This window comes from Gopherus evgoodei, chromosome 15, assembly GCF_007399415.2.
Source record: "Gopherus evgoodei ecotype Sinaloan lineage chromosome 15, rGopEvg1_v1.p, whole genome shotgun sequence".
Taxonomy (NCBI): domain Eukaryota; kingdom Metazoa; phylum Chordata; order Testudines; family Testudinidae; genus Gopherus; species Gopherus evgoodei.
The window spans coordinates 13,680,474-13,695,806 of record NC_044336.1 but is presented as its reverse complement, the minus strand read 5'-3'; the positions used below and the strand labels follow the sequence as shown (position 1 = coordinate 13,695,806).

Below are 15,333 nucleotides of genomic sequence, written 5' to 3'. Positions count from 1 at the left end.
CCCTACCCATAGGAACCCTAACCCTAGGGCAGGGTGCCCTACCCATAGGAACCCTAACTCTAGCTCCAAGTGCTCTACGCATAGGAACCCTAACCCTAGGGTGGGAAGCCCTACCTATAGAAACCCTAACCCTGGCTCCAAGTGCCCTACCCTTAGAAACCCTAGCCCTGGGGCAGGAATCCTGACCCATAGGAACCCTAACCCTCGCTCCAAGTGCCCTACCCATAGGATCCCTAACCCTAGGGTGGATCGCCCTACCCCTAAGAACCCTAACCCTGGCTCCAAGTGCCCTACCCTTAGAAACCCTAGCCCTAGGGCAGGAAGCCCAACCCATAGGAACCCTAACCCGAGCTCCAAGTGCCCTACCCATAGGAATCTTAACCCTAGCTCAAAGTGACCTACCCTTGGGAAACCTAACCCTAGAGTGGGGTGCCCTACCCATAGGAACCGTAACATTAGCTCAAAGTGCCCTACCCATAGAAAGACTAACCCTAGCTCCAAGTTCCTATGGGCAATGCACCCTAACTCTAGGGTGGGGCGATCTACCCATAGGAACCCTAACCCTAGCTCCAAGTCACCTAACCATAGAAACTCTAACCCTAGGGCGGGAAGCGCTACCCATAGGAATCTGAAATCTAGCTACAAGTGCCCTACCCATAGAAATCCTAACCCCAGCTCCAGGTGGGGTGCTTTACCCATAGGAATCTTAACCCTAGCTACAAGTGTCTTACCCATTGGAACCCTAACCCTAGCTCCAACTGCCCTACCCATTGGAATCCTAACCCAAGGGCGGGGCACCCTACCCATAGGAACCCTAACCCTAGCTCCAAGTGCCATACGCATAGGAACCCTAAGCCTAGGGCGGGATGCCCAACCCTTAGGAACTCTAACCCTAGCTCCAAGTGCTCTACGCATAGGAACCCTAATCCTAAAGTGGGGTGCCCTACCCATAGGAACCCTAATCCTAGCTCAAAGTGCACTACCCTTATGAACACTAACCCTAGCTCCAAGTGCCCTACCCATAGGAACCCTAACCATAGCTCTAAGTGCCCTATGCATAGGAAACATAACCCTAGGATGGGGTGAACTACCCATAGGAACTCTAATCCTAGACCCAAGTGCCCTAGGCATAGGAACCCTAACCCTAGGGTGTGGTGCTCTATGCATAGGAACCTTAACCCGAGCTCCAAGTGCCCCATGCATAGGAACCCTAACCTTAGGGCGGGAAGATCTACCTAACACTAAACCTAGCTCCAAGTGCCCAACCCTTAGGAACTCTAACCCTAGGGCGGGAGGCCCTACCCATCGGAACCCTAACCCTAGGACGGGTCTCCCTACCCATAGAAACCTTAACCCGAGCTCCAAGTGCCCTACCCATAGGAACCTTAACCCTAGCTCAAAGTGACCTACCCTTGGGAAACCTAATCCTAGAGTGGGGTGCTCTACCCATAGGAACCATAACACTAGCTCAAAGTGCCCTACCCATAGAAACACTAACCCTAGCTCCAAGTGTGTTGCCCATAGGAACCCTAACCCTAGGGCGGGGCGTCCTACCCATAGGACCCCTAACCCTAGCTCCAAGTCCCCTAACCATAGAAACTCTAACCCTAGGGTGGGAAGCGCTACCCATAGGAATCTGAAATCTAGCTACAAGTGCCCTACCCATAGAAATCCTAACCCCAGCTCCAGGTGCTCTACGCATAGGAACCCTAACCCAAGGGCGGGATACCCAACCCATAGGAACTCTAACCCTAGCTCCAAGTGCTCTATGCATAGGAACTCTAATCCTAGGGCAGGGTGCCCTATGCATAGGAACCCTATCCCTAGCTCCAAGTTCCCTACGAATAGGAACCCTAACCATAGGGAGGGGTGCCCTACCCACAGGAACCCTAACCCTAGCTCCAAGTGCTCTACCCATAGGAACCCTAACCCTAGGGCGGGAAGCTCTACCCATACGAACCCTAACCCTAGCTCCAAGTGCCTTACCCTTAGGAACCCTAACCCCACGGCGGGGCGCCCTACCCATAGGAACCCTAACCCCACGGCGGGGCACCCTACCCATAGGAACCCTAACCCTAGCTCCAAGTGCCCTACCCATAGGAACCCTAACCCTAGCTCCAAGTGCCCTACTCTTAGTAACCGTAACCCTAGAGTGGGAAGCCCTACTGATAGGAACCCTAACCCTAGCTCCAAGTGCTCTACCCATAGGAACCCTAACCCTAGGGCGAGGCTCCCTATACACAGGAACCCTAAAACTAGCTCCAAGTACCTTACCTTTGGGAACTCTGACCCCAGCTCAAAGTGCCCCACCCATAAGAACCCTAACCCTAGCTCCAAGTGCCCTACCCATAGGAACCCTAACCCTAGGGCGGGAAGACCGACCCTTAGGAACCCTAACCCTAGCTCCAAGTGCGCTACCCATAGGAACCCTACCCTAGGGCGGGAAGACCGACCCTTAGGAACCCTAACCCTAGATCCAAGTGCCCTACCCTTAGGAACCCTAATCATAGCTCCAAGTGCCCTACCCTTAGGAAACCTAACCCCAGGACAGGAAGCTTTACTCATGGGAACCCTAACTGTAGCTCCAAGTGCCCTACCCATCGGAACCCTAACCCTAGCTCCAAGTGCCCTACTCTTAGGCAGGGCCGGCTTTAGGCCTATTCCACCAATTCCCCCGAATCGGGCCCCGCACCTAAGAGTGCCACATGCCCAGTGAGAATCCCTTCCCTGGCTAGAGGCGCCTTTTTAATTTTTACTCACCCAGTGGCGCTTTGGGTCTTCAGCAGCACTTCAGCGGCGGGTCCTTCACTCTCTCTGGGTCTTCGACGGCACTTCGGCAGCAGGTCCTTTAGTGCCGCTGAAGACCTGGAGCGAGTGAAGGACGCACCTCCGAAGTGCCGCCAAAGACTCAGAGCACCGCCCGGTGAATACAAGCCTCACGTGTTTTTTTACATGTGTTTTTTTTTTTAAGTCTTCCATGCCAGGACCCCGTCAAAACTGTTTTAATTGGGCCCTGCACTTCCTAAAGCCCTGCCTGCTCTGCCTGCTGGCATTTTGGAAACCAAGGGCTGGGGACTGGACCCTATGAGGAAGCTTAGGCCAGAGTTCCTCTCCCTCCGGCTGCAAGAGCATCCGTAATGTGCCGAAGGGAAAGGCGGCGAGTGACTTACTTTGACAGGCTCTTCTTGAGTCTGAGCCCTTGGCTGCTGCAGTCCGACAAGTGGTCAAGGGGAGAGAGTGTCCTGATGGGAGGCAGGTGGCCGTCACTGCCATACGACGGCAGCACCCCTGCCCCGTGGCTGTCCCCAAGCCCGTGCAGCGGAAGGGCGGCCGGGGACGGAGTGAGAGGCCCGTTCAGAGCTTCCAGGAGAGACACTATCTCGTAACCAGGAGGGATGTTCTCAGAAGACTACAGGGAACAGAAATAGGCCTGGGAATGAGCACTCAACAGCCCACATTTCACAACATACCCCCTCCGCTCCGAGCAGGGCAATTCATTCCAAAGCGGCGGCCTATAGATACGAAACTTGGTGGCAAGGAACGCAAGGGCCTGAGACTACCGCTTGGAGGGAGGCATAGAGCAGGAAAGGGCTGTGCAAGCTTCTACTGCACCCCTCAGTCCCCCACTGCGCTAGCCCTGTGCCCTGCCTCAGCTTTGCCAATGCACCTTGTTCCTGGATGTTGTGTGAGTTCAGCACTCCCACAAGATCAGGCTTGAAAGTGGAAGGAATTCCTCCTCCTGGGTTAGCCTTTGTTTAGAAGCCTGCGAGCTGTTTTGCATCCCAGTGACTATACACCGTGGGGAGTAACGGCGGGGTCAGGGCTACGCATGCGAGGGCTGATGGGTTGGCTCCTCTGGTCAATACTCACCGAGTGCTCCTCAGAATCAGAAGTTTGGGAGGCGATGATTGGGCTGAAGCTGGTTGGAGAGAGAGGGCCAAGTTTTTTCCTCATTGCTCGGATCTGGAGCAAGGCTCGGAATGCTGAACAGTGCGGGGAGGGGAGGGAAGGATACAGAAAGTTCATTTCTAATGTAACAAGTGGGAGACCCAACCGCCCCCGGAGAATGTCACTTGTTTTCATAAGAGCTGTTTTCTTTCTTCTATTCCACGCTAGTGAAGGCCATACAAAATCGTCTGGATGGAACTGGAGGTTTTTGCATTTGTTCAGGATTGGAGGTTTTGCATTTTGTTGAAATTTCACACATTTTGTGTAAAACCTGCAAAATTTCAGGTTTTTCCAACTTAAAAATTCAGCTGTTTTCGGTGGGGGGAAGAAAAATGACTTGTTCATCACTCAGGAGGGACCGGTTTTCAAGCAAGAGACACTAACATTTTCAAAATTCCAAACTTGGAAGTTTCGGTCAGACAAAGATTTTTGCCCCAGAATTTGCACCAAAAAAAAAAAAGTTGAATTTGGGTATTTTTTTTTTATCAATGCCAAAACCTCATTTCACAAAATTTTGAAAAATATAAAAACCAAAAACCCACAAACAATGCAGGTGTAACATTTCCTGAAATGAAATTTGGAACAGTGCTGTAAAAATTATAGGAAAGTGTTTTGCATGGAGCTACCTCTAACACCAGGCAGATGACGATGTCTGTCAAGACACTAGCGATTCTAATAGACCCTCAGTCCTTCCTAGATTCAAGCCCTTATTCCAGGCCAACCTGCTCTTATTCCCTAGGAAAAGGCCAGTGCCAGCCAATCTCAGCTCCATGCACAGAGTCATCACATGAGCAGTTTGGGTGAAGCTAAGAGTTTTGTCTTGCTTGAACTCCATGTGTAGAATGTGCAATACAGATCTTCCCAAGCTACAGAGTAAAACAACTTGTGACAATGCCCCCTCTCAATCCTCCCCCTTAGGAATCAGTTCTCTTCCACCCTGGGATCTGAAAAGAGCCCTAAGCCTTACGCAGCCTGCAGATGGGGCAGTTGTTGGCTTGGTAACGCAGGGTGTCCGCACAAGTGTTACAGAGGCAAAGATGGCGACAGGGTAGAATCAGAGTGTCCCGCACATCCGAGAGGCAGACCACGCACTCTGCGCTGTTATCGCTCACCTCGTCCTCAGCCACCTGGGCAGAAAGAGAGAGAATGAGCCTCTCCAGCAGGGCTTGGCACAGTGGGACTCTGCAGCGGGAAAAAGCCTTGCCCTTGGAGTGGCTGCCATTGCAGTGGGAGCCTGCAGCAACCCTGGCAGCTCCTGTTCGGCAGTGGTCAATGGCTCACAGATCTGCAGAGTGGTGGATCAACGGGCCCACCTCAGCCCTTAACCCACTGCTGCCCAAACACGCAGGGAGCTCCGAGGAGTTATGCCTGGGGCTTCCCTGTGCAGCTCCCACCAATCCAGCATTGCACCAGCTCCATAGCAGCTAGGGCCCTTGACAGGCAAGGATTCACCCCAGAGAGTCACTGCAGCCCTATGTGGAGAGACAATTTAACAGGAAAGCCCATGGAAAAGAGGGTCAGTACTTGGGCTTTTTACCTCCAAGGGCCTTGGTTCAAATCGTTATTGAACACGAGCTTGGAGATCTTCCCCTAGTGCTTATTGGGTGGAAGAGGCATTAAGGTGGGTCCAGGATTGGACCAGAGCAAGAGAAGGGTGACTGCGAAGATGGGATATGCCTGGGATTGCCGCAGGCACTGCTGGCCAGGCGTGAGGGGCACTGGCCACACTACGTGGGGAACCCAAGACTGGGATAGCAGGGCTAGCTGGAGCGTACCATTGTTGAGCGACAGCAGCGCTGGACCAAGGCCAATGCACTGTTCTATAAACTCCCAACTCCTGAGAGTGCTGAACAGTCACTGCGTTAAGTTAAAGTGGAAGAGGAGAGATGTGTGCTCCAAAGAGAATGGCCACTAAGCAGGGAACCCCCCTTTCCCAGGACCTGCACCCCCCACCCCCGGGGAACACACCCTTACCTTGGAGTCCTGTATATTGTATTTGTTCTCGATCCCGTAGATCTCCTGAAGGAGATAGCTAACTCCATCCACCTGGAACCCAGAGAGATGGGGAAGTCACACGACCAATGCAGTTATGCTGGTGCTGCCACGCCAGCTCATTTCAGATACTCTCCTTGGGATAGCCTCTTTCTAAGCCTTCCCGTTCCCCACCATGTGAGGAGGGACACCCTCCCCACAGCCCCACCCCCAGTGCCCTACACTGGGTACAGGCTCTCTCTATGCATGCCACCCCCTCCCCCCCCCCACTGCGAAGAGGGCATCTCACCGCACCAGTGATTCTAACAGACTCGCAATCCTTCCTGGATTCAAGCTCTCATCCAGGCCAGCCCACCAGCAAGGAACAACTGCCCCTCAGCCCCCAGGACCGGGCCAGTGCTAGCCAGCCCCAACCCCACATACACTCACCACTTGTTTCTGCTTCAGGGGCTTCACACAAAAGCTACCATCTGCATGCTGCAAACAAGGAAATTGTACTCCAAGTTAATGCAAAGCAACCATAAACACTAGAAGGAGGGAAGGGAGCTGTGGTGTATTTATCTCATGCTGTATATTGTGACACCTGTAGCTAGGCTTGGCAGGATTAGATTGTTATCAGGAAATGTCAATTTCACACATGCACATGCAAACTGATGAGAAAATCATAGACTCATAGAATATCAGGGTTGGAAGGGACATCAGGAGGTCATCTAGTCCAACCCCCTGCTCGGAGCAGGACCAATCCCCAGACAGATTTTTGCCCCAGATCCCTAAATGGCCCCCTCAAGGATTGAACTCACAACCCTAAGTTGAGCCAATGCTCAAACCACTGAGCTATTGCCATTGATAATACTAGAAATGTACAGAGAAGCAAAATAAGAAAAACGCTGCTCAAGACCTTCTTAGAGGTTGATTTAAGGCTATTTACTTTGTCTATTTGGACATGTGATGCTGATTATTTGTGCTTCAATGGTTGTAAAGCTTGAACTTTTCGAATCTCAATGTCCACTGTAATTAAATAACGATTGTCTGAGCCAGCCCATTGTCTGCCCCCCCCTGATAACTTCCCACAATCATGAAAATTTGGATAAATAGAGAAACATTATTAAAACCCCTAATTATGCACAACTGTGAGAATTTACTTTGATAAAAACTGAAATAAATGCTTAAAAATAAACATCATTATCTGTCAAAATAACAAAATAAAAACCAAATTCAGTCAAGCCTAGCCATGTAGACGTTCAACAGATTCTCCATTAACCAGCTGATCTTATATAAAGATCTTTTCTCCACGTATGCAAACACCAGTTTATCAATCTACAGTAAAGTTAGAAACGTACCACAGGAATATGCAACACAAAGGCCCCTCCAGTGCTCTTTCAATGGATCAGGCATTGTGATCGAAACTTTCCAACTTGAGGGCCTAAAGCTAAGCTTTCAAATCAATATTCAGGCAAATAATAAACAAGCAGCCTGGATATCAGGCTCGATACCTCAAAAGTTAGATCATTTTTTGCCCTAGGGCTTAAACCCAGAGTTAGGTGCCTGCCTTTTAATTACACTTGTGGCAGTTTGTCCTGTGGATCCTACTGTCCCATCCATGCTGGGAGGAAAGGAGTTAAATGACCCACTCCACTGGACAGGAAAGCCAGACTGTACGGTACATGGACCTGACGGAGACTCAACACTCACCTTCTCAAACGTCGCTAGCAGTACGTGGCAGTGGCCAAGGTGCTCTGCAAGACACAAAAGGGGCAGGGTCGAGAGGTAAAAAGGATGTCCTGCAGCTGAGAATCCGGGTCACTGCCCCAGCACCCGTTGCAGGAGTGGGATACGGAACACCACATCCAGCTGATCTGGGGCAGGAGCACTGCCTGCTGGCACTGCAATGGGAAAAGCAAAGGGGGAAAGGATGCCATGTTTGGATACAGGGAAGATGACACGTTCCCCCTGCACAACCCAAGGTCAGGCAGGAGGAACTGCTCAGTCTCTTCTCTCTAACTCCTACAGACTGGAGGCAGGGGACTGCTATGGGTTAGCACATATGTGAGCTAGGCTCCTAGTCCCTCTCCCCAGCCACCCGTTGAAGGCGCAGCTGTTACGTGGAGGGTTTTCCCTCTGTCAGGAGAAAAATGGCTCTGTGGATGCACAGTACGAGCTGCAATGTGCTGCCTCTGCCCAGCAGATCAGGGGTAGGGAGTAACACCCAAGGCCCATATGGGACTGAGACGACTGCCGCAAAGCCTGGCTCGTCCCCAAGGAACCATGACACTGTTGCAAAACTGCAATGCGAAGGCACAAGGATGTAAGGGGAATTAACTGGGAATGCCAGGGGCCAAACTCCTCTTTGGTGTAACTTCACTGACTGCAATGAATTTGCCCTGTGACCTTATTAGAACCAGCCTATTTCCCACCTCTCTGACCCAGGATCATCCAGAAAACAGGAACAACTGGTCTGTAACATTTTAAAGTGCTGTACAGACTTCAACTGGCGAATTCTCCTAGCTCCCCTGGGGGACGGTATCCCTACTGCGTGAGTCGGAAACGGAGGCATGAAGAAGTCGAGTGACTGACCCCCAGCGGCTCAGCGGCAGAGCAAGAATTAGAACGCAGGAGGCCCTGGCTCCCAGTCCCCTAATCCATGCTGACTTTCCCTAGACCATATTGGCCCCTGGGCAAGAACAGTCTCTGAGACAGGCCAAATCTTTTCACGCTGCATGCTGGAAGGCTCACAGGGGACAGGAACGTGGGGTTTACGAAAGGACACGTCTTCCATTGCATCTGGGAGCGCCCCTCACTCCACACGCTGCTCCGTACTCCCCAGGGGCAGGACAAGGCCTTTTAACAAGGCAGCTCTGTTAGCCTGGGTACATGTCAGCCATTTCCTGAGTCTGGAGAGACTCCAGAGGGCTAAGGGGAAAGGCTCATGTCAGATACTCGGCACCCAAGTAAGGTGACCAGATGTCCCGATTTTATAGGAACAGTCCTGATTTTGGGGGCTTTTTCTTAGATAGGCTCCTATTACCTCCCACCCCGCCTCCATTTTTCACATTTGCTGTCTGGTCACCCTGCACCCAAGACAAATCTTCCATAGAAGTGGGGCTCCAACCAAGAGCCCCCAGGCAGAGTTCCTGGTGGGGTCCTGGCCTGGGCTCCCGCTGAGCGCTGCTGCTGTTATAAGCCAGGAACCACCCACTTCCCCAGGGGAAAGCTGAGCCCTGCCCGGGCTCCTTGTCCGGGCTAGAGAAAGCGTAACCACCTCATTGAGTGACCTTCACAAAAGCAAAGGACAAATATTTATAGGGCACACTGAGGGGGTCCCAGCTAGAGTGCAAGGGAAATGCATTTCCTTGGATTCAGAATGAATTCCCTGACAGCCCCCAGTGCCACTTAAACTCGGCAAGACGGGGCCCGGGGAGGGTCTACCACACCCTCAGCCGTCTCCATACAGGGCCTGATCCTGCAGGGTGCTGCGTGCCTTGGATTTCAGTGAGGGCAGAGGACACTGAGTGCCACACAGGGTCAGGCCCACTATGGAGTTCTCAGGACTCGCTTTCCGTCCCCAAGGGCCTGATCCAAAGCCCTCTGGTTCCATTGACTTCAGTGAGCTGTGCATTGGGCCCTCGAACAGAGGCCTCAGCGGGGTCCTGAGCCCTGAACCAAATATCAGCCTCAAAGGCCTGAGGGCTCCTGGCCAGGAAAGATTGTTCATTAAAAACCCTCCCTTTCTCAGTTTAAATGAAGCAGCTGCAGGATGTGCCGTGCTACAGCACCCATGCCCCCGGGTGTACGTCCAGCTGGATACGGCCTTTTGTTATTATTTAATGTTTACATTTCCGTGATATTTAAAAGAGCCTGGCCAGGCCGGGCCCATTGTGCTAGGTGCTGTACAAACATGGTATAAAGGACAGGCCCTGCCCCAAAGAGCTGATAATCTCAAAGGCCTCGAGGATAAGGCTGAAAAACTGCTGCCGAGGAATCAATAATGAGCCTTTATTTTCTCTCTCCAGCAAGAGCAAAGTAAATCCATTTATCATGCCATCTGGGCTGTCTTGTACCAGCACAGGGAACTGGAGCAACACACAGACACTGAAAGTTCACTGCGCAAACGGAGGCTGCATTGTAAGAACACAGACACCATCTGCAGGGAAAGTTGCACGGGGCACCAGAGCCTGAAGGCTCATCCACCTCGCTGCGGACTTAGGGAAATGAAGCCCTGCAATCCCAAGGGTCTGGTTCCTACCATCTCCCTCGTTCACAACTGCCTGCACCACCATGGGATACACCTCTCGGTCCAGGTCAAAGCCAAGCTGTAAAGAGAGGGAGAGAGAGAAGGAAACGTGTTAATATTGCAGGAAGAGTCACTGAGCCAGATTCTCAGCTGGTATAAATCAGTGCAACTCCACTGACTTCAATGGAGCTACACCAATTGACACCAGTTGCGGGAGCCAGCCCAGTGATGCAAATGGTCCTATGTTGATTTACACCAGCTAGAGATCTGATCCATTACAGCGAACACATCCTTAAGAAGTGTTCAGGGACGTTTCTCCGCAGTGAAGGTGTAAGACATGGACGCACAAAAATAAGCATCCCACTGCTCTCAGCTCCTCACAGCTCTCAGGCTGCTGTGGTGCGATTACATCTTGGAACATCCCAGGCCCCGGGATGTGAATGACCCTCACTTTCATGTAAAGCACTGACGTTTACTCAGTAGCTCTGTGCAACTACAAATCTGTCACTGCTTAACCACGCAAACCAGTTTAGTTAACCCCATAACCAAAGTCCCTCCTCCTCCATCCCCACCCCCACCATATTCTAACAAGGACCATGAACAGAACGTACCAGACCATGCTACCTTTTCTGGTGCATAACAACTAAGGAGTTAAAAAGCCTCTCTTAGTCATACAGCACCAGTCACTGACCCTTTCTCTAGGGTGAGAAAGGCAGGATTCCACTCCCAGAGCTAATTCTGCTCTCTCCTCTATGGGGTACAGTTGCTGATGCTTGGAATGTTTTCAGGGTCTTTTTCAGTTCCGTATATTTTTAAAGGTCCCCTGTTTTTTTTATGCTGTGTTTTGAGCTTCATACAGTGAAGAGTGGCACAGGTTACTTGAAAACTTGTTGGCTGACCCTTGCTCATTACTTCTGCATTTTGGCCCAGGCCTCTTCCCTGTTAGATCTGACTACAACTATCTGCCAATAGTGGATGAAGAAATCATGGTAGCTTGTGGAAAAGCACGAGTTTGTGAAGGAATATTGGCTGAACTGTTAAAAAGCATCAGGGACAAAGGCTTGAAAGCCCTGTTAGAGGTAAGGAGGAATGTGTAAGGCAGGAGGATTGCCAGAAGTCTTCACAACAACATCACTGTGTATCCAAATCCCCCCAAAGGCCGCCGCCATAGATTGTAAAGCCTACAGAACAGTCAGCCTACTGTCTCCTGCCTCTAAGATACTTTTGTGAGTTGTTCAAGGCCAAATACAAGGAAAGATTGATGAGGAAATAAGTGAAAGAAATAACGGCTTCAAATGTGGAAAAAGCATGAAGAACACTATTAGGGACATGAAGCTGACATTAGAAAGACTGGTTGAAATTGGGAAAACAGTACACTTGTTTCATTGATTTCCAAAAAGCATGTGACAGCACCTACCACTACAAATTGCTCAACATATGAAGATTTGTGGGGACTGACGGATATGAACTCCAAGTAATAAAACAATGATACGGGAATCAGAAAGCAATTATAATGGGAGACGAAAATGAAAATCGAATAGAGATCAAGAGAGGAGTAAGACAAGGTTGTTATATCACCTTTACTCAACATTTATAATGAGTGTTTGATTAAACTAATCTAAGAAAGAGAAGGAAAATAGGTAAATAGTATTTGCTATGCAGACGACACACTGCTGTTGATTCAGAAGAAAGTTTGATGAAATTAGTGGCAATTATATATGAAGATGACAAAGATTATGATCTAGAATTGAACATGGACAAGACAAAAAACTAGGGTTGTATGCAAGGATCCTGGGAAAACATGCATGAGGCCAGTGAACGACACAGTTGTACAGCAAGTGAGAAATTATTGCTACTTAAGAAACATCATTACAGAAGACAGAAGACTGGATACTGAACTCAGTACCAGAATAGCATGAGTGAAAAAGGCATTCTGGAAGAATAAACATAAGATGAGAAGGGACATAAACCTGAAGACTGAATTCTGACTCCTAACTTCCATTTGATGCATTAAATTATGGCTGTGAAACATGGACATCCAAAAAACTGATAAGAAAAACTACAATCCTTCCAATCCTGATATTACAGAATTTTGAAATCACCACCGATAGACCACGTAACCAACAAAAAGCATTGGAGATGCTTGGAACTCAGGAAATACTAGCTAGAGATCTTACAAAAAGAAACATTTGATTTGCAGGGCACATTTTAAGAGATTTAGCAGACAATGCGTGTTTGCGGGCACCAGCAGGGAAATTCGCTGGCAGAACAATCTGAGGAAGAAAAAAGATGACCTTGGCTGACGATGTGGTATCCTGAGAGGATCGAAAGGACTATCCATCTGCAAAGAGATTAGCAGAGGATTGTTCAGAATGGGCTACCATGATTGCAAACCTCTGGTAGTGGAGGTGCCACACAAGCAGCAGAAAGATGACTATATGGCTGCAAGGCACTTTGATACCTCTGCAGCTCAAGAGGGGATGCATCTCTCTTTACAAAACCAGATTATATCCATGCAGAAAACAAAGGACACATGACCCCAGTTTCAGACTCTAATGGAGCGGAGCCATGCAGCTCTACAGCTTTGGAGAGCGCTCTCCTTACCTCTCCGGGGTTCAGCAGCTTTGAAGGGCTCCACGTTACCCTGCTTTAGCTTGTGTATTTTAAATCAATGCTATTGATCAGTGATTCCCCATCACTGGTTCATCACTAGCACTGGTCCCTCAGACTTTTGTGACTTGCTTTCCAGCTTCCTCCTCTCTTTACTGTAGTGATGAACCTTGTGCTGGCTCCCAACATGCCACTGCCACCCATGTCCCACTCAGCTGCGTGCACTCTGGTGCCACGGCCCAGGAGCTGTTCCAAACCAAAGAGCACGTGCCAACAGGTGAGAGTTACCCACAGGGGCAGCCCAGATCTCAGCGAGTGTGGCTGACCGAGAAGAGCTTACAAACCGCCGTGTCGTGGCTTCTTCTCGGGCTGGCTTACCTCCTCTTCTGCCCATTCGGAAGGATCGACGGTGTGGGAGGGGACGCAGAACTGCTGACACACCCCTCGTTTGTAATGAACTGTCTCTGACTGCAAGCTGGTGTCTTTGGGGAGGTAGCTGCCAATCAGAGGGCGACAGAGTTATTGCCCAGGCTTTGCATTCCGGCTATCCTTTCCGCAGTGCACCGACTCACCCCAGCGAGGAGTGCTCCCAAAGAGCAGAGACAGGAGCCGCCTTCTCCCAGGTCTTCTGTGAGAAACCTGGGTTTGGTGCCATCACTCCCTATCCAGGGTGGCTGAAGGATGGTAGCTCTCTGAGGGCCAAAGGTATTTCAGGGATGTTTTGATGTCCCACCAGCCATACAGGATGGGGGGAGATCAACATGTGGCCACTGCCCTTGGCAAGGTTGGAGACACTCCATCAAGGCCTAACGGTCCTACAGGGGGCCACCTGCTTAGCACACCTCAGCCTTGTGTGAGGGAAAGCCCAGCAAGGAACATCTCTGAGCCCATCCTCCATTCTCTTGGGTGCCCTCCGCACACAGGTGGAAGTGACAAGAGCTGTGGAGGCGGGACGGGATGAGACTCCAGCAGTCTAGGACTCTCAACTCACTCAGGGGGCGCTGGGCTGGCCAGGACTCCTGGAGGAGGCCATAGTCATGGTCATGACTCCTGGGCTGAGGAGTGTGGGAGCCCACCTCTAATCTTCAACAGCAGCAAAACTGAACAAGCTGTACTGGGAACCCCCTCTGGCAGAGCTGTCCCGGTGCACTGGACTTCTCACTCCCTGGAGCGACAATCCTCCCGAGCAGTAACACAGGGAGAGCTGTGCTCAGGCCTGGCTCTACGGGAAGCCGTACTAGCCAAGGGCTGGAGGAAAGCCCCCCTCCTCAGCCCCTCTGGTTTATGGAGAAAATGCCTCCCCCGGAACCTCCTGCATTCTTCTCACCTGGCTACTCCGTTCTGGAATTCTTCGATAGCCTGGTAATAAATGGTGATGGCCACTCGCGCATCAGTGTCAAAGGTGAACTCCACATTGTAGCGGACCTTGGCTTTGCTGATTTCCTCGCCAGGGGTCTTCACTTCCTCCGTGCACCTGGCAAATCACAGAGGGAGGCAGAACTTACCCTGGATCCAGAAGCCCCTTAAACACCCCCCATGAAAGGCTTTGGAGCACAGTGTAACTACGCTGGGGAAAAACTAGAGATTCCATCCCCTTCCTTCTGGAAAAGCCAATATGTGACGAAGCCACAGTGAGCTGCATCCAAGGACCGGCACTGGCCGGACAACAAACCCCAGCCATGTCCAAGAAGAGCAGACACCAGCAACTAAAAGGCTGCCAGGGGGATGAAGTGGTTCCCAGTGTTGTGTAACCATGTTACTGCCAGAAACTGTATAAATCCAACCACCCAACAAGAAGAATCCACTTCCGTCCCATCCCCCCATGCCTCATCCAGTGCGAGGCCTGACACTGCCCAGCAAGTGAGGGCAAGAAGCTTTTTTGGAGGGTGGGATGGGGGGGATGTCATCTTCAAATCCGAGGCTTTTCTGAGCTTTGGGCTGGATCCAAGGGCCGTGTATAGAAGCCCCATAGAGAGCAAACAGCTGGAGTCTTTTAAGTCGTACTGGGCAATTTATAGGAGACCCAGGCCAGCGGATCAGCAGCGTTAGCAAAGAGTGACCTGACAGAGGGAAGGGCTTGGCTCCTGGTGGAAAGGAGTCTCGGGCCCTAGGGATAAGGAAGGGCAAATCCTCACTAATAAAAGCTGGAGTCTGGCCTGGGCCTTTCCGTTCTGGTCAGTACAGAGGACAATAGAGGATGATGGATGAATGGCAAAGTGGTCCAGAAACCTGAATTCAACTCCTCCACTGACTTCCTGTGTGACCTGGGGCAATTCTTGTAACCTTTCCATGCCTCAGATCCCCATGTTACAACAAGGGTAACAGCCCTGCCCAACCTCCCAATGGCGTAGTGAGGCTAAATCCATTAACGCTCAAGAGGTGCTCAGAGGCTTCAGTGACTGGGGCCACGGTCATGTCTAAGGCCATGTCTACATCTAAAATTTTGCAGCGCTGGTTGTTACAGCTGTATTAGTACAGCTGTATAGGGCCAGCGCTGCAGAGTGGCCACACTTACAGCAACCAGCGCTGCAAGTGGTGTTAGATGTGGCCAC

At 50.8% G+C, this 15,333-nt stretch overlaps 1 protein-coding gene across 5 annotated transcripts in view; it reads right to left on the bottom strand.

Moving 5' to 3' along the window:
- RNF157 (ring finger protein 157) overlaps nucleotides 1-15,333 on the bottom strand; it is an 82,381-nt gene that overhangs the window by 21,221 nt on the left and 45,827 nt on the right. For all 5 annotated transcript variants that reach the window (XM_030534898.1, XM_030534899.1, XM_030534901.1 and 2 more), the window contains exons 4-12: nucleotides 14,109-14,255; nucleotides 13,160-13,277; nucleotides 10,184-10,250; nucleotides 7,633-7,676; nucleotides 6,370-6,417; nucleotides 5,923-5,994; nucleotides 4,916-5,075; nucleotides 3,871-3,983; nucleotides 3,171-3,409 (exon numbers count right to left, since the gene is read on the bottom strand). In XM_030534898.1, coding sequence (XP_030390758.1) covers nucleotides 3,171-3,409; nucleotides 3,871-3,983; nucleotides 4,916-5,075; nucleotides 5,923-5,994; nucleotides 6,370-6,417; nucleotides 7,633-7,676; nucleotides 10,184-10,250; nucleotides 13,160-13,277; nucleotides 14,109-14,255 — 1,008 coding nt within the window. The remainder of the gene's footprint in view (nucleotides 1-3,170; nucleotides 3,410-3,870; nucleotides 3,984-4,915; nucleotides 5,076-5,922; nucleotides 5,995-6,369; nucleotides 6,418-7,632; nucleotides 7,677-10,183; nucleotides 10,251-13,159; nucleotides 13,278-14,108; nucleotides 14,256-15,333) is intronic.